General features: G+C 35.5%; 1 protein-coding gene across 5 annotated transcripts in view; it reads left to right on the top strand.

The window, feature by feature from the left end:
* The window catches only part of MON2 (MON2 regulator of endosome-to-Golgi trafficking), a 118,931-nt gene that overhangs the window by 33,725 nt on the left and 57,648 nt on the right, over positions 1 to 27,558 (top strand). For all 5 annotated transcript variants that reach the window (XM_086712922.1, XM_025927061.2, XM_086712921.1 and 2 more), the window contains 9 exons: positions 231 to 356; positions 2,551 to 2,745; positions 13,267 to 13,391; positions 13,810 to 13,946; positions 16,353 to 16,506; positions 22,626 to 22,858; positions 24,998 to 25,079; positions 25,655 to 25,839; positions 27,007 to 27,119. In XM_086712922.1, the coding sequence (XP_086569048.1) occupies positions 231 to 356; positions 2,551 to 2,745; positions 13,267 to 13,391; positions 13,810 to 13,946; positions 16,353 to 16,506; positions 22,626 to 22,858; positions 24,998 to 25,079; positions 25,655 to 25,839; positions 27,007 to 27,119 (1,350 nt within the window). The remainder of the gene's footprint in view (positions 1 to 230; positions 357 to 2,550; positions 2,746 to 13,266; positions 13,392 to 13,809; positions 13,947 to 16,352; positions 16,507 to 22,625; positions 22,859 to 24,997; positions 25,080 to 25,654; positions 25,840 to 27,006; positions 27,120 to 27,558) is intronic.

Raw genomic sequence — 27,558 nt, 5'->3', positions numbered from 1 at the left:
TATCTGTTTATATTATGTCTTGTCAAAAGTTACACGATTCTTTAAAAGTTTACTTATTTAATCAAGTATATAGTTTGTCAGAATTTGCATTACCAGTGTTTAGTTTCTGAGGAGTAAATATACCATATAAGAAGAGATAATTTTTTTACTTTTATGAATTCTGAACAGCACATTTCATTCTAGCATGTAAATGTTTTATTTTTTATTTATTGTTTGAATTATTTTCCCAGGATCTTTGTCAGTTGGTTAATGCTGATGCCCCTTACTGGCTAGTAGGCATGACAGAAATGACTCGAACATTTGGCCTTGAATTACTTGAGTCAGTCCTGAATGATTTTCCACAGGTCTTTTTACAAGTAAGCCATTTGTAGTATCTTGCAACAAAATTAATCTATAATTTTTTCACAGATATTTTTCAGGAAAGTAACATGTATTCTTTCTCCCATGTTAAAGGACTGAAAGAATTATAGCTTTAGACTTTAGAACTGTGATAATTTAGTGTGTCTTACATTATTGTAGTGCCCTCGCATTTTGAAATTTTAACCTTAGAATCCCTAGAAACTATCTAGTGAGACATTTCTCAGTCTGTGAATCCACGAAGGAATGTAGTATGTGGGCTATTTTTTAAAATATGTGAAAACTGAAAAATTGTTACTGATCTTTACTTGTTTATATGTACCTATGTGCTTTTTGATAATTTATTTGGGAAAAAGTAGTAGTCAATGGCTGATAAGTTTAACTTGCAGTACAGAATATTTCAAAATAGAGAGTTATAGAGGAAAAAGTAAGAATCCAAACTTTTCATTTAACTTGCAAGAAGCTAAAGTCTAATATTGATTCAGTGATTTACATAGGATTCCTTAGTCATTAGCAAATCTTGAACTAAAATTTAGATCTTTTTACCACTAACCTAGTTCCTTTCCTTACCATACTGCCTTCCTAAGTGGCACTTCCAAAATGTGTGACCCAAGTGCTACAATAGTAGAAGATCCTTTAGCCCAGGATTTGGAACTGAAACTTATTATACAGATGATAATTTGGGGACATAGAGATCATGATGACTGTAGTGAGAATAATTTGAGTGGAGTTGGGGTGGTTCCTAGTGGTTATGAAGGAAGCCCAATTGTATTAAGTTGAGTAGTGAGTGGAAAAAGTGTGAATAGATAAAACTTTAAAGAGTTGTCTATAATATTTATCAATTAACCAGTATATAAATTTAGTTAGTGAAGTATGAAAATGTACTTTGGTATGCTTTTCATTTTGGCAGTCAAAGAAACTAATTATCCTTAGGACAGTAGAATTTCAAATCACTTAACTCTAAAGATCCCATTTTGGGGGACAAAGAATTAAAAAGTACATTAAAATGTGTATAAAAGTCTAGAAGAATATGCATTCAGAAGTTAGCAGTGATCAGTAGCGTTTCTCCAGGAAGTTAATATTAGGCAAGGCTTTTATTTTTATCTTTTCACTTACCGGTATTTTTTCATTTTTTTTTTTCCTCTGATGAATCGGATTCTAATAAGGAGACATTTAAAAAATCTTAATTCTGAACAAATAAACTGCTCTGTACCTTATTTGTTCCCTTTTCTGTAAGATTAAAAGATTAGATTGGATGATTTCTATTATTGTGCCTTGTTCTCAGCCTCAGTGGTATTTGGATGAATAAAAAAAACAAAATAATGTATATTTGAGGTTAGGCATTAGTTGTGCACTGGACTTTATATTATCAGTAAAATTGGACTATTTTGGGCTAATATAGGCAGGAAATGAATAGGTTAAGGAAGGTTTTTTGCATGACATGATATGACTATAAGTAAATTTTAAGAATCCTTTGCAAGATTTCCCAGACTAAAATAATTGTGGGGGGTGTCTGGGTAGCTCAGTCAGAGGATCATGAGACTCTTGATCTTGGGGTCATTAGTTCAAGTTCTAGGCTGAGTGTAGAGATTACTTAAATAAATAAAACTTTAAGGAATAAAATAAAATAATTATGCTTGTTTGTCATTGCATTTTTAAAAATCAGCTTATTGTGTTCTGTTCAAGCAGTCTAAGAAGAACAAAATATTAAGTTAATTCTTAAATCTTCCATACATGAATGGAATTGTTATCTTGGCAAAATAAAATTAGTGAATTATATAACATATTTTGTTAAACTGGTGTTCTTTCAGCTGCCTATTTTAAATGCCTTAGCTATTTGTGTAATCTGTTTTTTTCTGTTCTTTATGTTTTTAATTGATAGAGTTCCAGCAAAATTAAAATTCCTAATAATAAACCACTTAATTCCAATTCGTTAGATTCCTTTTTAAATTAGATTCTTTTTAAACTTTGAAATAACGATGAACAGTTTGATCTTACACTCTCAAAGAGCAGCACTAATTTCATACTTGTGTGTCAACTAGAGTAATAAACTAAACATATAATAAAGCTAAATTATTCATACTGGTTATTAAGTTTTATTTGCTAGTACATATGTTTGAAAAGTAGTAAGTAAAAAGTAAAAATAATAAGTACCAATTAAGTTAATTTTTTTTTTTTTGTCTTTGCAAATAGCACCAAGAGTTTAGTTTCCTTCTCAAAGAAAGGGTATGTCCTCTTGTGATAAAACTCTTTTCTCCAAATATAAAGTTCAGACAAGGTTCCAGCTCTTCATCTTCTCCAGCACCAGTTGAAAAACCGTATTTTCCTATCTGCATGCGTTTGCTGAGAGTAGTATCTGTTCTGATTAAGCAATTTTACAGTCTTTTGGTAAGTGCTAATTTTCATCCATGTTTGTATGTGTAATTGCACGCAGTGCTCTTTTTAAATGATAATTTATTACAGTGCATTCAGCCTTTTCACTTCAGAATTTTTTAGGTATTGATAGGTATTCTCCTAGTTACTCTAATAAGGGTTTATGCTGTCCTTTCTTAAATCTTGCTTATTTTTAATGTATGTCAAGTAGAGTCATGGACTATTATCTGAAGGCAGCATAGAATTTGTGGCTGGGGAATTTAGCTTCTTAGCTAATTATCAATACCTCATTTGAAGGATAATTAAAATTATAGTATCTTCAATTAATGCTACTTGCATTTATACTATTTTATGTATCAACAGATTAAAGCAAAGAAGTTAAAAATTTGGTGAACTCTAGGATGAATAATCAACTATATTGGCTTCTAGTCCAGTATTATATTTATTTTGCATAAATTTATGAATTTGTGATATTCCTGATCACAATACATCAATGTATCAATATTTCTCAGAGAAAATGATGTATTATATTTCTTTTTAATTTTATATTAAGTCAAATCCAGCATTGTACTTTTTTTAAGCTTGTATACTTAATTTTAATTAACAGGAATAATTGGTTATTGATCATTGTGGAATAGTAAACTGTATAAAATTATAATACTTCTAATACTGTGAGTATTTGATGTACTAAATATTAGAGATAGCCAACAACTTCACAAACTAGTAGATAATAGTTTATACTAAATTCTGTGGAGAGCTTTTTAAAATAAAGGGCTTTTTTAAAAATTATTTAGGATAAACATGTTATACATTTTCTTTTCATATTCCAAATCCATTTATGCAAAGTGCATTCAGAAATAATCTTCATAAGCACTGTAGTTATAATTATTTCTGGCCACAAAAGGTATATGTATAATATACATTGATGTATTTAATGCATTGTATAGAGATAACTGTAGGAAATCAAATCACTTCAAAAGTGTTGCTATTTATTAGGGAAACTGTTAAGTTATCAGAGTTGGGTGCCAAAGGTTTAAGAGTCTTTTGGTACACCCATTATTATTGGCTTGGATTTTTTCTCTTCTACCCATGTTAATAACATATAATTGAACATTTAGGTATGTGAGTTTATGAACTTACTTTAGTTCATAGCTCCATCTTTCTCTGTAGGGTTTAATTTTTTAAAAATTACAGTCAGTGTTCCTCCCAACATGCATGGTATTTGATATAATTTCCAATAATTATTTTTAATTGAAAAAATAAGACTTTTTTGTCTAATTATATACAGTTGAAATGGAGGGAAATTCTGTGAATCTTTACATTGATTAACTTTTGGAGGTTTTGAAAGGTCTCCTGTCACTTGTTGAAAATAAATGAAAAGTTGCTTAATTTCTCCAAAGATGGAGAGCTTTTATCTGGCAGTTGTCATATTTTCTTAATTGTATTTATTTATAGTCCGTTTCAATCTACAAAGAAACTTTTTTATTGCGTGTTTTTTTATTTTGAGAGAGAGAGAAAACATGAGCGGGAGAGGGTCAGAGACAGAGGAAGAGAAAGAATTCCAAGCAGGCTCTGTGCTGTCAGCATAGAGCTTGACACATGGCTCAGTCTCATGAAATGAATTTCTCACGATTTCTCATGAAATCAAGACTTGGACACTTACCTGACTGAGCCACCCAGGCACCCTAGTCCACAAAGAAACTTAAAAAAAATTTTTTTTATTAACATTTATTCATTTTGAGAGACAGAACAGAGCCTGAGTGGGGGAGGGGCAGAGAGAGAAGGAGACACAGAATCTGAAGCAGGCTCCAGGCTCTGAGCTGTCAGCACAGAGCCTGACGTGGGGCTCAAACTCACTACAAGATCATGACCTGAGCCGAAGTTAGACACTCAACTGACTAAGCCACCCAGGAGTCCCTGCAAAGAAAGTTTTTAAAATTGTAAACCAGAGTGACACCAGCAAAATGTTGGAAGATGAGGGTTCAAGCCCTCTGTCCCTCAGAGAGACACCAACTTAACAGTACATAATTACCTCTGTGACAACTTTGGAAACCAGTTGAGAGGTTATAGCACCATAGGCAAATGGAAGGCCAAACAGTGAGGTTCATTACAGTGGGTAGGAAAGCTCATGGCCCTTAACTGCATACCTCACTCCACTCCTTACACATCTCAGCATGGTGTGATCAGGAGAAAACTGCCAACCTATGTCTTCTCCTTTAGATGGGCAAAAGATAAAATGCGCATCTAACATTCTGACTTTTTTGGGGTACTGTCCACCTAGTTTCTGTCTCACCTGATTCTTGGAACACTGACAGGCAGCACATTTGGGCCTGCTAGGCACCAAGGCAAACCTGTTGCTTGCCCAGAGAGGCGTAGTACTGCAGACATACACCAGGGGGAGCTTCTCAATAGAAACAAGTAAGTGTCGGGGCGCCTGGGTGGCGCAGTCGGTTAAGCGTCCGACTTAGCCAGGTCACGATCTCACGGTCCGTGAGTTCGAGCCCCGCGTCAGGCTCTAGGCTGATGGCTCAGAGCCTGGAGCCTGTTTCCAATTCTGTGTCTTCCTCTCTCTCTGCCCCTCCCCCGTTCATGCTCTGTCTCTCTCTGTCCCAAAAATAAATAAACGTTGAAAAAAAAAAATTAAAAAAAAAAAAAAAAAAAGAAACAAGTAAGTGTCTTCTGCTGGGAAATTATACACACAAGCCCAGAGGAAACACATTGACAGAAGAGGTTTGAGAGGTTTCCAGGCTGATTGGTGAAGTTCTTTCCTTGTACAAAGCCAGTCCATAAAGACTAAAAGAGTTGACTTTTTCAACAACAACAACAACAAAATAAGGCATACAGAGAAACAGGGAAATATGGCTCGGTTAAAAGAACAAAATTAATCTCCAGATACTAACCATAAAGAAATGGAACTCACTATAACCATCGTAAAGATCTGAATGAGCTAAAAGAGAATACAGACAACTAAATGAAATCAAGAAAATGGTATATGAATAAAATGAGAATATCAATAAAGAGGTAGAAACTATAAAGGAGAACAAAAAAATTCTAAAGAAGTATATGGTAATTCTGAATTGAAAAATTCATAGAAGGGGTCAACAGTAGACTAGATCAAGCAGAAGAAAGAATCCACAAACTTGAAGACAATTTATTGGCAATTACCAGGTCAGAGGAGCAAAAACATAAAAAGCAAGAAGAGCTTCTAGCAGACTTCTGGCATATCATACAGCAGACCAAGATATGCATGACTAGGAAAAGCACACTGGGTTATGCTCCTACACTCACAACACCTTGGATATCAGATGTATGGATTTTTTCCCACATCAGCCAGTTCTCTGACAGCCAGATACTGTACGTTGAGTTCAACTCTGACACTAGACAGAGTTAGTACAGATCCTGTAGTTAAGGGCTCAGTTCCACAAGACTCCCCTGTTGCAGATGCCAGTTGCAAGTAGTACATTGCCTGGTTATCCACAGATTCTAAGTTGGCTGTAAATGGGAAGTTCCCACAACCTCCTCTTTGGGTTTGATCATTTGTCAAAGTGGTTCACAGAACCTAGGAAAACAGTTTACGTACTATTGCTTATTTATTACAAAGGATATTTTATTTTTTTCATTTTTTTTTTCAACGTTTTTATTTATTTTTGGGACAGAGAGAGACAGAGCATGAACGGGGGAGGGGCAGAGAGAGAGGGAGACACAGAATCGGAAACAGGCTCCAGGCTCCGAGCCCTCAGCCCAGAGCCTGACGCGGGGCTCGAACTCACGGACCGCGAGATCGTGACATGGCTGAAGCCGGACGCTTAACCGACTGCGCCACCCAGGCGCCCCACAAAGGATATTTTAAAGGATAGCAATGAACAGATTCATGAAAAGAATAGGCACATGAAAAGATTCATAGGGTGAGGTCTGGAAAGGTCCCAAGAGCAGGAGCTTCTGTCCCCATGCAGTTGGGGAATGTCACCCTCTTGGCACATAGATGTATTCACCAACCTGGAAGCTTCCTAAACTCCATACTTTTAGGATTTTTATGGAGGTTTCATCATGTCAGCATGATTGATTATTAACTCAATTTCTACCACTCTTCCCTCTCCAGAGTATGAGAGGTGAGGCTGAAAGTCTCAGGCTTCTAATTATGATTATTTTTTCTGGTATCCAGCCCCTATCCTGCAATCCATTGAGGGTTGCCTCATTTGAATGAAAGAATCACATGGGAAATTTCAGGAGACTTAAAACTCTGTGTCAGATGCTCCTATCACTCAGGAAATTATGAGAATTGTAGGAGCTCTGTGTCAGGAACCAGGAGCAGGGACCAATATATATATTTCTTATTAGTTCACAATACATTATTGGAGTCACAGATGAGGAAAGCAAGGGGCAGAGAGCCAGTTTGAAGAAGTAATGGCCCAAACCTTCCCAAATTTGAAGAAGGAAAGGGACATACAAATTCATGAAGCTCAGAGAATTACAACTAGGATTTATCTAAAGAGAACTATACCAAGACATGTTATAATTAAGCTGTTAAAAGTTTCAGAGAATCTTTAAAGTAGCAAAACAAAAGCAACTCATCATGTTCAAGGGAGTGCTCATAAGACTCAGTAGATTTCTCAGCAGAAATCTTGCAGGCCAGAAGGGAGTGGGATGATGTATTCAAAGTATTGAAAGAAAAAAAAACCTGCCAGCCACAAATACTATACCCAGCAAAACTTTCCTTTAATAATGAAAGAGAAATTAAGACTTTCTCAGGTAAACAAAAGCTGGTAGAGTTCACCTATGACAAGGCCAAATATCTATCACTCCCCTACTTATTTTCCTAAGTATTATCAGAGTTATCTTAGGAAGACTTCTCTAAAATGCTGGTTTAACTACATTAAATTAAGATAAAAGTATAGGAAGCAGAGATATTCTTCCTTTTCCTTTTCATATCCACTCATCAGTCATAGAACACCAAATCTTCTACTCTCATAATAATGCATAATGCTATAAAAAAACTTTTATATTCTTATAAAAAAAAGTCACCTTGGTGCTTACTTGTACCCCCTCAAAACTAGTATTTTGAAGCCCTAACCCCTAATGTGATAGTGTTTGGAGATGGAATCTTTGGGAGATAATTAAGTTTAGATGAGGTCATGCTGTAGGGCCATGATGATGGAGTTAATGACCTTATAAGAAGACACACTAGAAAGCTTTCTTGCTCTTTCTCTCTCTTTCTGCCATGGGAGAACACAGTGATAAAGTAGCTGCTTGTGAGTTAGGAAGAGCAGTCTGATGCAAATCTCACCTTGCTGGCACCCTGATCTTAGACTTCTCGCATCCAGAACTGTGATAAATAGATTTCTGTTCTTTAAGCCACCCAGTCTGTGGTATTTTGGTATGGTATCTCAGCAGACTAAGAACTTAGTTTCTGTCCACCACTTTTAGTATATAGCAGTTCATCCAGTGACTTCTTAAGAGATACAGATACCTCATTCCTCAGTAATTTTGGTTTGGGATGAAATTGCTGTTTTTGAGTGCATATATTTCAGACACTATACAAAGTGCTTTACATATATTCACTTAGACTTTACTACAGCTGAAAAAATAAGGCTCAGGATATTTATGTAAAATGCCTGAGATTATACTTTATAAGCACAGAGTTGGGATGTTAACTCATTCTTTTAGACCCCAAAATCCTCGCTTTTAATCCCAGTGCTTTTTACTACTTCTCTGTTTTCTTAGTTCTTATTTCTTTTCTCTCCAAGGCTGTTTAGTGTCACATTTTTCATACTGTTACCATACCATTCTCCATATTTTGACCTTAATCTCCTTGACTTGGGTGGGGGATAAAAGGGGAAGATAAGTAACAGTGTCACCAGCTCCTGGAAAGATTGAATATTACTACCTAAAGGTGGTAGAGAAAGGCCTACTTCCGTGTACTTCACTCCTTGGGGGTAATGACCAACTGGTAAAACTTACCTTACTGTGTTTGTAAAGGCAAATTCATCTTCAGATGATTTAAAATATTAATTCCACACTGTTAGATTTTGTAATATTGGCACTTTTCATCATGAGCAAGTTCAGACATTCTACAGCTTCTCCAAGGGCAAAAGTTAAAGGTATGATACTTGTGGAGTAAGATATGTAATTTATGTGCAATGCTTCTCTCTCATTTCTTTGTGTTTTCCTTATTTAAACATGGAAATTATACATCTAGGAGACATACTGGAGTAGTAATTCTTACACTTTTTAGTCTTTGGATCTCTTTATGCTTGTAGGAAAATATTGACCTTTTGTTTATGTGGATTTTTTCTATCATTTATTGTACTAAAAATTAAGTCAGATCATACTGAACCCACTCATGTTAACATAAAACTCATTATTTTTCCAAGAGGAAAACAAAGATATTTTTTGCAAATCTCCTTAATGTCTAGCTTAATAGAAGATAACTGGATTTTCTTATCTTTTTTCATTCTATTGTGACGTGTTGTTTTGGTTGAAGCATATGAAGAAAATCTGTCTTGTCAAAGACATGTAGTTGGAAAAGGCAGAATTGTCTTCATGGATATTAAATCTATCTTAATAGTGGATATTCCTCTTTGCTACTACACCAGACTGGACCAAGTGACAGTTTCTTAAAGGTGTAGTATTGAAACCATAGTAATGACATTTTCATACTCGGTTACATTAAAATTCATTGATTCATCTTGTGCTCTGATTGTATCTTTTATCCATACATGATTTTGTAATATCATGTATTTTAATTATGCAGATAATCCAAATGTCAACATTTTATACATTACCAGAAATCACTTTTGTTAATCACCAACCATTTATCAGATAAATCTGTTATCAAGAAGTTGTCAAGGTCACAGTGGTAGATATAAATTTTCTAAAATACTTACTTTTGCTTGAAAGCTTAAATCTTCTTGTTGGCAACAAATACTGTTATTTGTTTCCCTTACAGCTACAAGCTTACTTTGTTCATTTTTTTATTAAGTGTCTGCAATGTACACAAGTCTAAAAAGTCGTAATTTACCATTTGCTTTTTCAGTTAAAATGGTGTTCCTTAGGGGGAAAAAAGTGACTAGATCAGTTCTTAACTATGTTTTTCCCCAGACAACCGTTGTACTTTGATACGTAGAAAAACTGCTTCATATATATTCTCATTTTGTCACGCAGAAAATTAAAAAGACAGACACTTACAGGTCAAATTTAATAAAATTAATAATTTGTATTTTATTTTTTATTTATGCTTATTTTTATTTACTTATTTTCATTGTGGTTGTTTAGTGAAACAGACCTTTTTAAAACAAAATTGTGTGTGGGAATGAAAAATACAATGATACTAGTGCAGTTTGGTGCTACTGCCTTGATTCGTGCTAAAGCGCCAGCTGTTATACCCACCATTGCTTTCGTATCATCACTGCAAATGTCAATACACTAAAAATGGCAAGTAATATCTTAGTATTACTATAAAAATAATTGTGACCTCATTTTGACCCCACTTTGGGGAATCACTTAACTAGGGAATCTGTTCTCCTTCAGTATTCACCAGTTTATTTTGTTGTATCCAGTAGCTCAGGGGTGGAAATACCTAACATTCAAAGGTTAGTTCTGTTAATATATCTAGAGTGATAGAGTGACTGGAGGAAATTGGAATGCCCTGGTCATTCAGGAAGAGATATAATATAGCAGGTATACTATATTCTTTCTCTTTTGTATCATCTGAGCTAGATGCTTCTCTGTCCTCTGAATCATTTATGCTTTCTGTCCAGATATCTTTTTTAGGAAGATAGTTTAAGGGATTTGTGAAACTTAGCTTATAAGTTGGTAGCATATCTCTTTTCTACCTTTGACTCACTGCTTTTAAAAAGGAGTTAATGGGGCTATTTTGACTAACCCAACCTAATTTTCTACTGCTTCACATACATGTCTCCAACAAAGGATCTTAGCACTACAAATTCATTAGCCAAAAGGTTGTTTACTCTTATCAGCCTTTGAGAAATAGACTCCTGCATTTATAGTCTATCAGATTGTCTTTGTTGTGTCCTAAGTCAACAGTTACTTTATTATGTACATAGTTCCTTATCAGAAATCCATGTGCTACTGTGATTAAAATTTCTACCAGAATGAATGATTAATCTTAAGCATCAGTTGTCTCTTGACTACTATCCAGTACAAAGGACTGTAGGAATTCAGAAACATTCATCACTCTTCATGCTAGTATAATGGAGTTTATGAGGTATCTTCATGTCATATTAGGCCAATTAGACTTAGGCCATAGAAACCATTCTTTTAAATATTCTTTTTTAAAAAATTTTTTAATGTTTGTCTTGGAGAGGTAAAGTATGGGCAAGGGAGGGGAGAGAGAGAGGGAGTCACAGAATCCGAAGCAGGCTTCAGGCTCTGAGCTATCAGCACAGAGCCCGACGTGAGGCTCGAACCCAAGAACCGTAAGATCATGACCTGAGCTGAAGTTGGATGCTCAACTGACTGAGCCACCCAGGCGCCCCCCATAGATGCCATTCTTAATACACGTTTCCCTGTGAGTGCAGCTTCTTGGGAAAAAGGCTTAATAAATTCACAGCAGGAGCTCTCCATTGATGTCCTTGAGAACAATGCAGTGACCTCAACACTAGTTCTCTGATCAGACTTTCACACTTGGCAAGGAGGAAGGAAAGGAGACCAAAGTTCCAGACCTCAGGAGAGAGGCTCTCATTTACCCAAATTACAAGGTTGTAGTGGCTGTAGTATAAGTTGTTTGATTTGCTTTTTTTTTTTTTAAGATTACAAATTAAAGCCTTTGAATTTTTGTATCTTTTGTATGTTACAATATATTCATTAAAGCCTTTGAATTTTTGTATGTTATGATATATTCAGATAGTAATTTTTATGAAATAAGTACTAAAATAATACAGGTCTCTAGGTATTGTTATGTACATAGTACTATTCATACATGATTTTTCAGCCGACAGAATGTGCTGTAGTCCTTCTCTTACAGGAGAGGAACTGATATACTCTTCAAGGCAAGTTTTATAATAATATTTCTTTTGGCTGTGATATAATGTTTTTGAGAGCCTTTGTTTTCTGGCCTCAAAACCTGGCTTATGAGCCTTCAATTGTACTACCGCATTTATATTTCACTTTTATTCTAAAAGAGGTAGTGCGCGTTTGGAGGACCCACTAATGTTAAAACTCTGTTGTAGATAACAACTTGCATAGTGAGTCACCAGCATGATTCTTTATCAGTTCTTTACTAAAAGGGATCATTTGTTTAGGAAAAAATGTGCTCCGTATTTGCATGGCACTTTATCATATTTACGAGACGTTTTTATTTTTACAATTTTCTCATTTGACTTCTCCGGAAGATGAGATGCTTTTATCCTTTATTTATAAGGTTATGTAACTTGTCATCCACTCTGTTGGATAAAGCTGAGCCCATCTGATTTCTGATCTAATGCTTTTTAACAGTATCATGTTTAGGACAGTGATAAGCCTCTGTTTTAGGACTTCCCCAATCATAGCAATCCAAGAATCAAGTTTTTAATTATCCCTCCTGCTTTATCTTCATGATTATGTCCTAGTTTTAAGCATCCAGTTAACAGTACTGTAAGACATTAGAAGATACCAGCTGCTAAGACTTTGGGCTAACATCCTGATGACTGCTATATTTCTGAAATTTCTTGCCCCATATGATGCTTACTCATTTCAGGGTACCCCCAGCTAACTCATCCAATAATGTGCTGCACTTGGTATAAAGGGAGATTTCAGTTTGGCCTACTAACCACAATGTCAGGTTCTTACCTCACAAGGATCCTGCTGTGCCCTCAGTTAATGTGTAACATTAAGAAGTAATCTATTAACTTTTGAAAAAACTGGTTACTTTTTTTTGTTCATTTATTCATCTACCACACATTTAGTGTGTAATGTTGAGAATGTGCTCTAAACATTTTTATTTACAAAGAGCTTGCAGAAGAGATGATTTATATTAACAGTAATGATAACGGATATTTACAAAGAAAGGGAAACTATGTACCAGGCCTCATTCTAAGTACTTTATATCTTATACTTGCTAACTGCTATGGATTCCTTTTTGTTTTTCCCTAGAAAATGTACACTAAACATGCTTACGTTTATCGCCTCTTTGTTTAAGCAGCACAAGAACGTATGGAAAAACTTGTGGTATTATTAAAGAGTAGAATATACATCCTACCAGCAGTTTACATGATATGTGTGCTACCTGGCAGCAGTGAGGATGGTGTGATGGTGCATAGTGCTTTCTAAAGAATGAGGATAAAAGATTGACCATGTGAGCAGATGACTAGTGTGTGTTTTCAGAGATGTATTTAGAGAGAGACTGATTATTTTTACTGTTAGCTTTTCCCTTATATAACTGCTCTTCCCTTCCTTTTCTCTACTCCCCATTAAGAATTGTAATTTATTTAAAGTTAGAAGATTTTATTGATTTTTCCATAAACTAAGAACAAGAGTGTATTTTATAAATTCTTATCTTAGATTTAAAGAAATATTATTAAAAAATCTTATACTTTTTAGGTAACTGAATGTGAGATATTTCTGTCACTTCTGGTGAAATTTCTGGATGCAGATAAACCACAGTGGCTACGAGCTGTTGCAGTAGAATCTATACACAGACTCTGTGTGCAGCCTCAGCTATTAAGGTAGAACCTCAGCAGTATTTAGTTAAATAGGTTAATGTTTGTGCTAGTAAGAAGACTTTTAAGTATTCCCAAACGTTAGTGATTTCTAAACAAAGAAAATTGTGTATTGTATGTATATAGAGGGGTAGGGGTGTGAGTGTGGAAAACAACTGAGAAGTGGGCAAAAAACATGGGTAGTAATTGCCATCCGTCCAAATTACTGGTTAATACAGCCAAGAAAAATTTTTTTGGAACATTGACCTCAGTCTCAACCTTTGTACTAACTTAGTAGAATAACTCAGGTGTGATGAAGTTTTAAGTATAGCATTCAGACTGACAAATCAAAATTACTTGCTATTAAAAAATGTTAATATATTCAAATATTTTCCCTAGAAACATTTTATTAAACATTTTATTTTATTTAAAAATTATTTTACAGGTCATTTTGTCAGTCCTATGATATGAAACAGCATTCTACCAAGGTTTTTCGTGATATTGTAAATGCCCTGGGATCTTTTATCCAGTCATTGTTTCTTGTCCCTCCTACTGGAAATCCTGCTACAACAAACCAAGCTGGTAAAGGCTAATTCATATTTTGTTTTTTATATTCTGCCACGATTTACAATATGCACTATTCTGAGAGGGTATTTCATAGAAATTTTGTGAATAGAGAAATTTGAATTACCTAAATGTGTTGATAGTAAAGACTTTCACTTAAAGAATATTCAATCTCAGGGCACCTGGGTGGCTCAGTTGGTTAAGTGCCCAACTTTGGCTCAGGTCATGATCTCATGGTTTGTGGGTTTGAGCCCTGCATTGGGCTGTGTGCTGACAGTTGAGAGCCTGGAACCTGCTTGGGATTCTGTGTCTCTCTCTAACCCTCTCCCACTCATGCTCTGTCTCTCTCAAAAATAAAATAAACATTAAAAAAAGTTTAAAAAAAAAAGGAATATTCAGTCTTATTGAGGCAATTGTGTTTCTTTCTTTCTTTTTTCTTTTTTTTTAAGCTTATTCATTTATTTTGGGGGGTGGGGGATAGAAGAGTCAGAATCAGGCTGTGCCTCATCAGCACAGAACCCAGCATGGGGCTTAAAGTCATGAACCAGAGATCATACCCGGAGCCAAAACCAAGAGTCGATGCTTAACCGACTGAGCCACCCATGCACCCGTATTTCTTTCTTTCTTTCTTTCTTTCTTTCTTTCTTTCTTTCTTTCTTTCTTTCTTTCTTTCTTTCTTTCTTTTTGTTTAATGTTTATTTATTTATTATGAGAGAGAGAGAGAGAGAGAGAGAGAGAGAGAGAGAGAGAGAACGAGCATGTGCATCAACAGGGGAGGGGCAGAGAGGGAGAGAGAGAATCCCAGGCACACTCCATGCTGTCAACCCAGAGCCCAACTTGGGGTTTGATTCCACAAACCGTGAGATCATTACTTAAGCTGAAATCAAGAGTTGGACACTTAACTGGCTGAGCCATTCAGGAGCCCTGTGTTTATTTCTTTCCAGAATATGTTTCTTTCTCTGGTATACTTTCAGTTTCTCTAATCACATAAGAATAAGACTTTAGATGTTTATCTTCATTTTAAAAGAGTCTTCATTTTGTGCCTCTCTTTAAAAAGAGTCTGGGCGCGCCTGGGTGGCTCAGTCTTAAGTGGCCGACTTCGGCTCAGGTCATGATCTCGCGGTCCGTGAGTTTGAGCCCCGCGTCGGGCTCTGTGCTGACAGCTCAGCCTGGAGCCTGTTTCAGATTCTGTGTCTCCCTCTCTCTGACCCTCCCTGTTCATGCTCTGTCTCTCCCTGTCTCAAAAGTAAATAAACCGAGGGGCACCTGGGTGGCTCAGTCAGTTGAGCGACTGACTTCGGCTCAGGTCATGATCTTGCGGTCCGTGAGTTCGAGCCCCGTGTCGGGCTCTGTGCTGACAGCTCAGAGCCTGGAGTCTGTTTCGGATTCTGTGTCTCCCTCTCTCTCTGACCCTTCCCTGTTCATGCTCTGTCTCTCTCTGTCTCAAAAATAAATAAACGTTAAAAAATTTTAAATAAATAAATAAAACGTTAAAAAATTAAAATAATTAATAAATAAATAAATAAATAAATAAATAAATAAATAAAGAGTCTGGTTCACCATCTTAGGAGGTCTGTTAGTCTTTCTTTTAACGAAATGGGTGAACTTGATTTAAGCTTGTTTGGAAATCAGTGTACAACTTCTAGTTTCTCTTTGCCTTCTTTATCTCCTACTTTTTACTCTCTGATAAATGGTTTTTTTAATTCATTATTTTCACCTGTGGTGAAAAGTGGTCTAACAGAAAGTATATTGTAAAGTTTGTCAATAGTTTTACTAATTAGTACTTTTTTTTTTTTTTTTATAAAAAGGGAAATGGTGGGGTATCTATCTGGTTGCTCAGGCAGTTAAGTGTCTGACTCTTGATTTCAGCTCAGGTCATGAGAGCCTGTGTTGAGCTCCGTGCTGGGTGTGGAGCCAGCTTAAGATTCTCTCTCTTTCTCCCTCTGCCCCTCTTCCCTGCTCGTGCTCTCTCTCTCTAAAAAATAAAAAAGGAAATGGTGTTCTGGGAAGACAGAGAGACTCTCTAATAGCCATAACAGGATTGATAAACTTCATTTATTTGTGCAGTATCCATTCCTGTAGAACAAATTAAAAAAAAATTTTTTTTAGAACAGGAGTTGGGGAGAGTGGCGCAGAGAGAGAGAGAGAGAGAGAGAGAGAGACTGAATCTTAAGTAGGAGAGAGAGAGAGAGAGACTGAATCTTAAGTAGGCTCCAGACTCAGCATGGAGCCTGATTCCAGGTTTGATCCCATGACCCTGGGATCATGACTGAACCAAAATCAAGAGTTGGATGCTCAATTAACTGAGCCACCCAGGTGCCCCTAGAACAAATTTTTTTTTTTAATTGAACAGATATTTTAATATCATTGATTTGTAATTAAGTAGTAAATTGGTATCTCTGTTTTCTTCTCCTTATCTAATAGGAAATAATAACTCAGGGGGCCCAGTCTCAACACCAGCTAACTCAGGAATGTTGGGGATTGGTGGAGGTGTTACTTTGCTACCAGCATTTGAATATAGAGGAACTTGGATACCTATTCTGACTATAACAGTACAAGGGAGTGCAAAAGCCACCTAGTAAGTAGTAGTAGCCTTATTTTATGATTGATGTTGTTGGGGATATTTTATCATAAAATGTTTCTCTCTGCATTATATTTTGAATTTAAGCCTACTAATTTTTTTTTTTTTATGTTTCTTTTTTTTTTTTATTTTATTATTTTTTTTTATTTATATATGAAATTTATTGTCAAATTGGTTTCCATACAACACCCAGTGCTCATCCCAACAGGTGCCCTCCTCAATACCCATCACCCACCCTCTCCTCCCTCCCACCCCCCGTCAACCCTTAGTTTGTTCTCAGTTCTCAGCAGTCTCTTATGCTTTGTAAGCCTACTAATTCTAATACAGTTTAGAACTAATTTTTTTGGCCATATTTTGAGATTTTTACTAAGGATTGGATTTTGTTTGTTATCTTTTGTCTATTTGTAGACCTGTTAATAGCATTATGAAACAAAATGTGGTTTTTCTACCTGAGGACCTAGTCAGCTGTTTTATATGGCTTTTTGATTTAAGTATGTGACTTGATTTCAGACCCTTTGGACTTAGGTCTTCTAATACTGACTTTACCAGCAGCAAATTCTTTAATTTTAAAAATCTCAGTTTCTTCACCTATAAAATGGGAGTAGTGATATATTTACCTTTCAGGATTCTCTAGGTAATAAAAGTTATTTTAACTGTTTAGCTAATTCCATTGTTAGGGTTTAACATACAGTACTTTTAGTTTAATTAATTTGAAGTGTTTAATGGATACCATATATGTTATTTGTATTATCATTAGTTATTTCAGTTTAACAAATATATAGTCGGCAGTGTATTGTTGATTTTTCTTAGGTTGAAGTGAACTACAGTGCTCCAGAGATAAAGCAGTTAATACCACATAGGTTTAATGCTGCAGCTGTTGTGAAGCAGTTATTTCATACATTTTGGATGCTTAGTATGTATAATTAAAATACTATTCCGATGACAGTAAATCAAAACTTAAGATTTGAAGCAGAGTCTCTGACTAGTTTGTTGGTTTGTTTGGTTATTTATTTATTCATTCATTAAAATTTGAGCATGGGGCACCTGGGTGGCTCAGCCAGTTAAACGTCCGACTTTAGCTCAGTTCATGATCTCATGGTTTGTGAGTTCAAACCCTGTGTCAGGCTCTGTGCTGACAGCTCGGAGCCTGGAGCTTGCTTTAGCTTTTGTCTCCCTCTCTCTCTCTCCCTCCCCTGCTCACACTGTCTCTTTCTCTCTCTCTCTCTCTCTCTCTCTCTCAAGAATAAATAAACATTTTTTAAAAATGTGAGTATAGTACACATGTTACATTAGTTTCAGGTGTACAATATAATACAGTGATTTGACAAGTTTATGCATTATGTTGTGTTCATCACAAGTGTAGCTGCCATCTGACTCCTTACATCACTGTGACAATATCATTGACTCTATCCTTTATGCTGTGCCTTTTATTCTTGTAACTTATTCATTCTGTGACTAGAAGAACTGGAAGTCTGTGTCTCCCACACCCCTTTACTCATTTGCCCAACCTCCTTTTCTCTGACTAGTTTAAATGATAAATTTATATGGTGTGTCAGTCTACATTGTATGATCATGATATTTTGCTGTACAGCTTTATTTTGGCTAAAAGTGTAAAAGCATGGAGTCATAGAGGACTGAAATATTTAACTAAAATTCATTGTTATTCTTAGTCATTTAAAAGATAATGTTACCTAGTCTCATATAAGCTTTTGCTTGCTATAAAGGCTAGTGGTGCAAGTATACTAGAGAATCAAATTTAAAAGAATCATATTTCTAGCACTGAAGGAGACCGTAATCTGATTCATTCACTTCCCCACCTCATTTTATAAGTTGAAAAAACCCCAACATGGAACTGCTGTTGGGTTCCATAAATTGCTGCCCGTATGGAACTTATGTATTAGTGAGTGAGATAGTCAATAAAGGCTCAAATAAACATGTAATATCACCTTGCTAGTGTTTAATTCTTTGAAGAAAAGACAAGTTAAGGGGATAGAGAGTGACCAAGGTGAAGATGGGGACAGAAATGATCTCTGAGGATAGAAGATTGAACAGATACATAACTAAAGGGAGAGAGTGAGTGCTTGAGGAAGAAAAATCAAAACAAATGACAAAAGAGTAATTACTTGGCAAAGTTGTAATAATTGCTTTTTTATTAATAAAATGGAAGTCAGAAACCAATGGTCTAATTTTCCTTTCTTTCTTTCTTTCTTTCTTTCTTTCTTTCTTTCTTTTTTTCTTTCTTTCTTTCTTTTGAGAGAGACAGCATAAGTAGGGGAGAGGGAGAGAAAAAGGGGAGAGAGAGAATCCCAAGCAGGCTCTATGGTGCCAGTGCAGAGCCTGATGCCAGGCTTGAGCCCACAAAGCCGTGAGATCATGATCTGAGCTGAAACCAAGAGTTGGCCGCTTATCCAACCAAGCCACCCAGGGGCCCCTGAAACCAATTGTTTAATTTATTCTTTTTGTTTTAAAAGAACAGCAAATAGTTTTTTTAAGTTTATTTATTGAGAGAGAGAGAGAAAAAATCCCAAGCAGGCTCTGCACTGTCAGAGTGGAGGCTGACGCAGGGCTCAAACCCATGAACCATGAGATCATGACCTGACCTCAGATGCTCCACCAGCTGAACCACCAAGGAGCCCAGGGCCAATTGTTTGTTGATAATTTAGTCCTTGTCAACTAAGAGAGTTGATTTTAACTAGTTCTGCTACTAAATACTGTGACTTCGAGTATAAAGTTATTTTTACTATTTTCTTTGAAGGTAAAAATGGAAATCTTGATTGTGTATTCTGTTCATGTATTGACTTTTTTAAGTATGTAATCGTTTGAAAACTTAAGTGATGTACAGAAGTAGTTTTTTTAAACTTTTTTAATGTTTATTTATTTTTGAGAGAGAGAGAGAGAGACAGAGCATGAGCGGGGGGGGGGGGGGGGGGGGGGCAGAGAGAGAGGGGGACACAGAATCTGAAGCAGGCTCCAGGCTCTGAGCTATCAGCACAGAGTCTGATGCAGGGCTCGAACTCACGAGACATGAGATTGTGACCTGAGCTGAAGTCGGACGCTTAACTGACTGAGCCACCCAGGTGCCCTCAGAAGTAGTTTTTACCTAAGTATTGTTGACATATTCTTTCAGATTAATTATACTGTGGTTTCTTTCAAAGTTGGGCTTGTGACAGTTTTGCAAGTTTACCTAAATTTAAAAATATTTAAATAAATGAGTTACATTTTATCTAAAACTGGAATTTATGTAGTGATTCTAATAAAATAGCCCTGAAATATTGAGGTAAGAAAGTGTAGGCCATGTTATAGGCTGTGGTATAAATAAACATAAATCACCTTTTTTCTCCTAACTATTCTGGCACTTAAAGTCTTTACCATAGAATTTGGGGATTGGAGTTTTGGATATTTAAGATTATATTATCTGTTTTAGATGCATTTTCACAGTAGATCATTTGTTCTTTGAAAGTAGAGATTTGTCTGAAAAAAACAATTAGTGCTGATAGGCTTAATGTGTGGCTTTATACAGTTGAATCCAGAAAATTTACCCTTGCTGTTTGAGCTTAGATCTCTTGATCAAGAATGTATTTATATTTTTATTGAATACCTAAATTTTAAAATATTCAGAGCCAGGACATGCTAGGGGCTAAATTGATAGACTTTAGAATCAGACTTGGGTTAAGAACTGCTGATTGGTAGCGGTGTCACCATAGTCCTTGGTTTCATCATCTGTGTCTTTTAGGGGTTTTGTGTGGAGTTTAAACAAGACAAAATGCACCAAAAAAATACCTTAAAGTCCCGGGCCAAGAGTAATTGCACAACAAATGATAGCTATTTACTTTGAGTTTTGCATATATTTATAAATTACCTACCTCCAGTCTTGATTATGATTCAGGGACTTTTAGGATTTGAAGTAGGAAATCTCTTTTATTAACTTTAATTTTTTTAAATAATTTTTTCAAATTTATTTATTTATTTTGAGAGAAACAGAGAGAGCACAAGCCAGGGAGGGGCGGGGGGAGGGGAGGGAGGGAGAGAGAGGGACAGGGAGAGGGAGAGAATATGAAAATCCCAAGCAGGCTCTGTAAAGTCAGCGCAGAGCTCGCAGAGCTCGATGTGGGGCTTGAACTCATCAAACCATGAGATCATGACCTGAGCCAAAATCAGGAGTCAGATGCTTAACTAACTGAGCCACCCAGGCACCCCTTTTATTAACTTTTTTTATTGTAATCTTTAGTGATTTCAATTGTATGTATAGATGTAATTCACAAACCATAAAATTTAGTCTTAGTGTATAATTTATGGTTTCATTGTATTCAAAAGCTATATACAACAGTAACTACCATTTAATTCCAGAACTTTTTCATCACCCCAGAAAGAAACCCTTACCCATTATCAGTCATTCCTCAGTCTCCCTTTCCCCACCCCCTAGCAACCATGAATCTACCTTGCATTTCTACTGATTTGCCTATTCTGGATATTTCATATAAAAGTAATCGTACAATAAATATTCTTTTGTTCAGGCTTTCACTTAGCATGTTTTGAAGGTTCATCCATGTTGTAGGATATATCACTGTTTCACTTCTTTTTATGGGTAAATAATTCTGATTTATGGATGTACTGCATTTTGTTTATCCATCATTTGATGGGCATTTGGGTTGTTTCCACTTTTTGGCTTTTAGAGATAATGCTGCTGTAAGCATTTGTGTGTAACTTTTTTGCTTAGACATATGTTTTCATTTTTCTTGGATATATACCTAGGAGTAGAATTGCTGGGTCATGTAGTTGTGGATGTTTAACTTTTGAAGAACTGCCAAACTATTTTCCCAAGAGACTGTACCATTTTACATTCCCACCAACAGTATATGAGGGTTCAGATTTCTCTACATCCTGAGCAATGCTTATTACTATCTTTTGATTATTGTCATAGTCTTTTGATCATATCCATCCTAGTGGATATTAAATGTTATCTTACCATATTTCAACTTGCATTTCTCTAAAAACTGATGACTTTGAGTTTCTTATTCATGTGTTTATTGGCCATTTATATATCATCTTGGGAGAAATGTCTTTTCAGATCCTTTGCTCCTTTTTATTTATTTTTTATTATTATTTAGCTATTAGTGTTATATATTCTTTAGTCCCCTATTAGATATATGATTTGCTATTCTGTGGATTGCCTTTCATTTTCTTAACAGTATCCTTTGAAGGACAATATTTTTTAATTTTGATGAATTCAATTTATTTTTTCTTCTGTTGCTTGTGCTTTTGGCATCATATCTAACAAATCAGTACTTAATGTGAGGTTGTGGAGATTTTTTCCCAGGTTCTCAACTAAGAGTTTTTAGTTTTAGCCCTTACATTTAGGTCGTTCATACATTTTGAGTGAATTTTTGTATATGGTGCAAGGTAGATCCACCATCATTCATTTACATATGAATATCCAGTTGTTCCAGTACCACCAGTTCTTTTTCCATTGATTTATCTTGACAGATTTCAGTTTTAAGGAACTTAAAACCATAACTCTTTATTTGCCATGATTTAAGACAAAAGATTTATCTTCCCTTTTGAAAGCTTTGTTTTAACTATGGGGTAGAAACTGCTCTAAAATGTGACTTTGACATACTGAAGCTCTGAGTATTATTCTTACTCTGTTGACATATTGTATCTGAGATGATAGCTAAGCTGGATATCTCACAGTAATACTTTCTCAGTGTGAAAGTATCTTCCCATTTAAAGGATTGATTTGATAGCACCTTATTTTGAAAGCACCTTAGTCAGATTTGAGTGGTTTTATAATCCATTTAGTCTTACACTATTTTGCATGTCTTTATTTTTCTAGTGCCAACATTTAATGAAAATATTGGCACATCTTGTGGGGAGAGGCAAAAAAGTAAGTTATTAAACTAATTAGTTATGGAAGTGGTCAGACCTTAATTTTTCTAATCAGTTTCTTAGAATACTGAGAAGGGAGCCCTCCTCCGAACAACACAAACTCAGTAATGTCCATTCACTTTTGCAGTTTGTTGCTCTTAATTTCTGTAGACTACAAATTATGGAAGTCCTTTCATGTATTTTCATTATTGTGGCTTTTAACTAGTGTTCTGATTTTCTCATAATTTCAGCCTGGAGATGTTGGACAAAGTTGAGCCCCCAACTATACCAGAAGGTTATGCTATGTCTGTGGCATTCCACTGTTTGCTAGACCTTGTACGTGGAATCACTAGTATGATTGAAGGAGAGTTAGGAGAGGTTGAAACAGAATGTCAGACTACCACTGAAGCAGCTTCTTCACCAACACAGTCATCAGAACGGCAAGAATCACAGTCAACGTCAGACCAAATGGATAAGGAAATAGGTATATGTGATGTATTTTTAACTTTTATTTTGAAATAATTTGAAATTTACAGAAAAGTTGCACAGATACTAGAGTTCCCATATATCCTTCACCCTGATTTCCCAATTGTTAACAGTACCATATTTGTGTAATTGTATTTATATATGTCACTATACTTTTTACCTTTTTAACTATTAGAGAATAAGTTGCAGACATAATGCCCAATTTCCCCTTAATACTTCAGTGTTTTCTAAAAAATAAGGACAGTTTCCTATATAACTATAGTACAGTCCTATCATAAATTTAGCATTAGCCCAGTATTATCTAATTTGAGACCTCATTCAAATTTTGCCAGTTGCCCCAATGATGTCTTTTTTTCTATTCCTTTTCCTTTTCCTTTTTGTTTTTGTTTTTGTTTTCTTTTTTTAGAGAGAGAGAGACAGACAGTGTGAGCCAGAGTGAGGCAGATAGAGGGAGAGAAAGAGATAATCCCAAGCAGGCTCTGCACTGTCAGCGTAGAGCCTCATGCGGGACTTGAACTCATGAACCATGAGATTATGACCCGAGCCAAAACCAGGAGTCGGAGGCTTAACCAGTTGAGCCCCCCAGGCGCCCCCCAATGAGGTCTTCTTATGTTCTGGGATTACCTGTTGAATTTAGTTTCATGTTGCTATACTGTCCTTTAATCTAGAACATGTCCTTAGTTTTTTCTTGTTTTATATGACCTTGACCCTTTTGAAAGGTAGCTCAGTCAGTTTGGGTTTGTCTTTTGTTTCCTCATAATTAGATTCAATTTATTCGTTTTTACTATAGAAACGTTGCTGCATTATACTTAGTGTATCAACATGTCAGGAGCATACAGTGTCAACATGTCTCATTATTGGTAATGTTACCATTTGGTTAATATGTCTGGCTGGTTTCTTCAATGTAAGAATAATTATGAACTTTTTGTGGAGAAATATTTTGAGACTAATCTAAAATATTAAAGAGAGCTTTTCCTTCTCTCCCATTTATTTTTTTAAGATTTATTCATTTATATTATTTTTTATATATTGGACATTATTCTTTTTCTGCCACCTCCCCCCTTCCTGCTATTCTTGCCCTGATGTTTTAATGGCAAATACAGTCCTAAAATTACAGAATGTTTTTTTCACTTCAAGCCTTACTACTACTTTTACAGTGATGATGATTATCAGTTGCTTTGATTTTTTTTTTCCCCCCCAGAATGGCAGAATGGAATTTTATTTTATTGAAGGGTTGCAATCTGTGATTATCATTATTTGGTTTAACACTCAGATTGTTCCTGACATTGCCAGCGGGACCCCTTTCAAACTGGTCACTATGTTCTTTTGTCATTTTCTGACCTCTACCTTACTATCTGACTCAACAAAATGTTCTAAACTCATCTTTGATTTTTCTTGCCAAGCCCAGGATTCAGTTATTTATCTAAGGAGCCCTAGCTTCTTTTAGTTTAGAATAGTATTTGGAAACTAACACATGGGCACTAGTGTGCTTTTTACTACTTGAAAAAGAAATGCACGCATACACATGCACACACAAGCATACATCTCTCTACATTTTAAAAATGCCTGTCTAAAAATGTCTGTGTAAATGAGGTTTCTCCAGTTCTGGTTTAATACCACAAGGTTTATTTTCAACTTTCCATGTTTGTAATTACCTTCTCCAACAGTGAAAACTTGGTCCCAGTTTATTCAGTGGATTCGCTTTATTTACTTGATTCCCAATGTGTGTGTGTGTGTGTGTGTGTGTGTGTGTGTGTGTGTGTGTGTGTGTGTGTATCACCAGTCTCCTGGCTGAACCAGCTGATCACTCTTAGCTGATCACAGAGGCTGAAAGATTGGCCCAATGAAGGGGAAGGGAAAAGGAGCTGACATTACACACACACACACACATACACACACACACACACACACACACACACACACACACACCCAGTAAGTTAACTTTTTGAATTCTGAAACTCTGGTGTGGTTTTTAAGTTTTCATTGGTTCAAATATATAAATATTATAGATTTTAGTATTATAATTGAGTTGTTGATGGAATATATAATGTATCATCATATGACTAGGGAGGTTTTAGAATAGCATTTTGTCAAATACTATGTTATCATGAGGTATTGTGTGTTTTTGTCATTTAAGTCAGTAGAGCTGTTTGGGAAGAAATGGTGAATGCCTGCTGGTGTGGTTTACTTGCTGCTCTCTCACTCCTTCTTGATGCCAGGTATTAAGTCTTTATAATTTTTATATTGCATGTGACAGTTAATAAGAAACAAACATTAAAATTGTTACTTCAATTTGTCTTAAGATTTATTTCTTAATATTAGTTTTTGGACATTATTCTTTTTCTGCCACCTCCCCCCTTCCTCCTATTCTTGCCCTGCTCCCCACCAGAGTAGTTGTCATAATGTTTTAATGGAAAATCCAATCCTAAAATTACAGAATTTTTTTTTTCACTTCAAGCCTTACTACTACTTTTACAGTGATGATGATTATCAGTAACTTTGATTTGTTTTCCAGAATGGCAGAATTTACTGATTTTAAAATGCTTGATATTTTAAGTTAAATCTTTGAGTGCTTAACCATTTTCTTCAATAATGAAATATGTATTATATATTGCTTTCACCCAATTCAGATTTTCAGATATTATGTTGATTAGTTAAAATTCCTTAAGTATATTTTGCTGTTATTTGTCTATAGATTTTCTTAAAACTCCACTGAATACCTAATTGCACATCATGTTCGCAGTATAATTAAACATAAATTAATCATATTAAATACAATACTTCATCTTTTCAGCACAGATGAAGCTGCCACTGAGAATATTTTAAAAGCTGAACTGACTATGGCTGCTCTTTGTGGAAGACTGGGCCTTGTAACTTCAAGAGACGCCTTTATAACTGCAATATGCAAAGGTTCCCTGCCCCCCCATTATGCTCTTACTGTGCTGAATACCACCACCGCAGCCACGCTTTCCAACAAATGTAAGACTTCAGCTTACTCGGAGTTTTTTTTCATCTAGTGATGTGACATTATGTAGAGAAAATATTATAGAAATTCCTAGTTCAAGCCTACCTGTTTTACTCTCTGACTATGACCTCTGCGAGAAGTCTGCAGACTTCTCTGGGTCTGCGACCCAGAGCTTAAATTTTTTCCATCTCTTTAAAACAATGGGAGTGCAGGGAGAATAATACCAATTTTCAACAATGATAGTGAGGATAAAAGAAAATAAATCTCCAGGGTGCCTGGGTGGCTCAGATGGTTAAACATCAAATTTCGGCTCATGTTGTGATCTCATGGCTTGTGAGTTCGAGCTCAGCATCGGGATCTGAGCTGACAGCTCAGAGCCTGGGGCCAGTTTTGGATTCAGTGTCTCCATCTCTCTCTGCCCCTTCCCCACTCATGCTTTGACTGTCTGTCTCTCTCAAAAATAAACAAACATTAAAAAAAATTTTAAAAAGAAAATAAATCTAGAAGTCTGTTGTAAACTATATCATACTATTGAAATGGTGGTTTGGGGTGCCTAGCTGGCTCAGTCAGTGAAATGTGCAACTCTTGATCTCGAGGTCATGAGTTTGAGCCCCACATTGGGTCTAGAGATTACTTAAAATAAATAAATAAACTTAAAAAAATTTTTAAAAAGTAGTGGTGTTTTTTTGTTTGTTTTTGTTTTTATTTTTTTCAACGAACTAGTAGAACAATAATGCTGCTTTTAACGTTCAGATGGTTTTTTTCTTGTTGAATACTTTGAAAACACTCAGGTTTGTTACATGTAATAGAAATATATTTCAAGATGGTATTTAGTTTTCAGACTGAAAATGTGAGATTGGACATCTAACTTTAACTATAAAAGTTTACTGGGAATATATGTTAAAATACTCCATGTGTCCTAATTCTATTTTGCTTGTGAAAAAGTATACCTAAGTTTTATAATTTTAAAAAGTTATATAGAAAATTACTTAAAATTTGCTTAAATTATATTGGTTTTTATACCTCCTGAATTTCAAAAATGTTTGCATGTAGATAATAGGTAACTGCATAAGTGTCATAGTTGAACTTAGTTTAATCAAATTAATGTTTTAAAATACAACATTACTTTGAATAATGTGAAAAGTATATCTTAATTATTTAAGCTTTCCTTTGTGTTCTAGCATATTCCATTCAGGGCCAGAATGTTATGATGATAAGTCCATCAAGTGAATCTCACCAGCAAGTTGTGGCAGTTGGTCAACCTCTGGCAGTCCAGCCTCAAGGAACAGTAATGGTGAAGGACTTTTCTTACCTTAGTTACCAATTAACTATCCAGCAAAATTATTATACCTTTCTTTTTTTATTTTTTAAATCCAAGTGAGTTAACATGTAGTGTAATAATGGTTTCAAGAATAGAATTTAGTGATTCATCACTTACATATAACACCTAGTGCTCATCCCAACAAGAGCCCTCCTTAATGCCCATCACCCATTTAGTCCATTCCCCCCATCCAACACCTCTCCAGCAACCCTCAGTTTGTTCTATACTTCAGAGTCTCTTATCGTTTTCCTTCATCTCTATTTTTATCTTATTTTTCCTTCCCTACCCCTATATTTTTCTTTTTTGTTTCATAAATTCTACATGAGTGAAATCATATGGTATTTGTCTTTCTCTGTCTGACTTATTTCACTTAGTACAATATACTCTCGTTCTATCCATGTTGTTGCAAATG

The sequence above is a fragment of the Puma concolor genome, chromosome B4, assembly GCF_028749965.1.
Source record: "Puma concolor isolate L17-30 chromosome B4, mPumCon1.1.hap2, whole genome shotgun sequence".
Classification (NCBI taxonomy): Eukaryota; Metazoa; Chordata; class Mammalia; order Carnivora; family Felidae; genus Puma; species Puma concolor.
The sequence above is the reverse complement of the archived record's forward strand: the minus strand, read 5'-3'. Positions and strand labels throughout refer to the sequence as shown.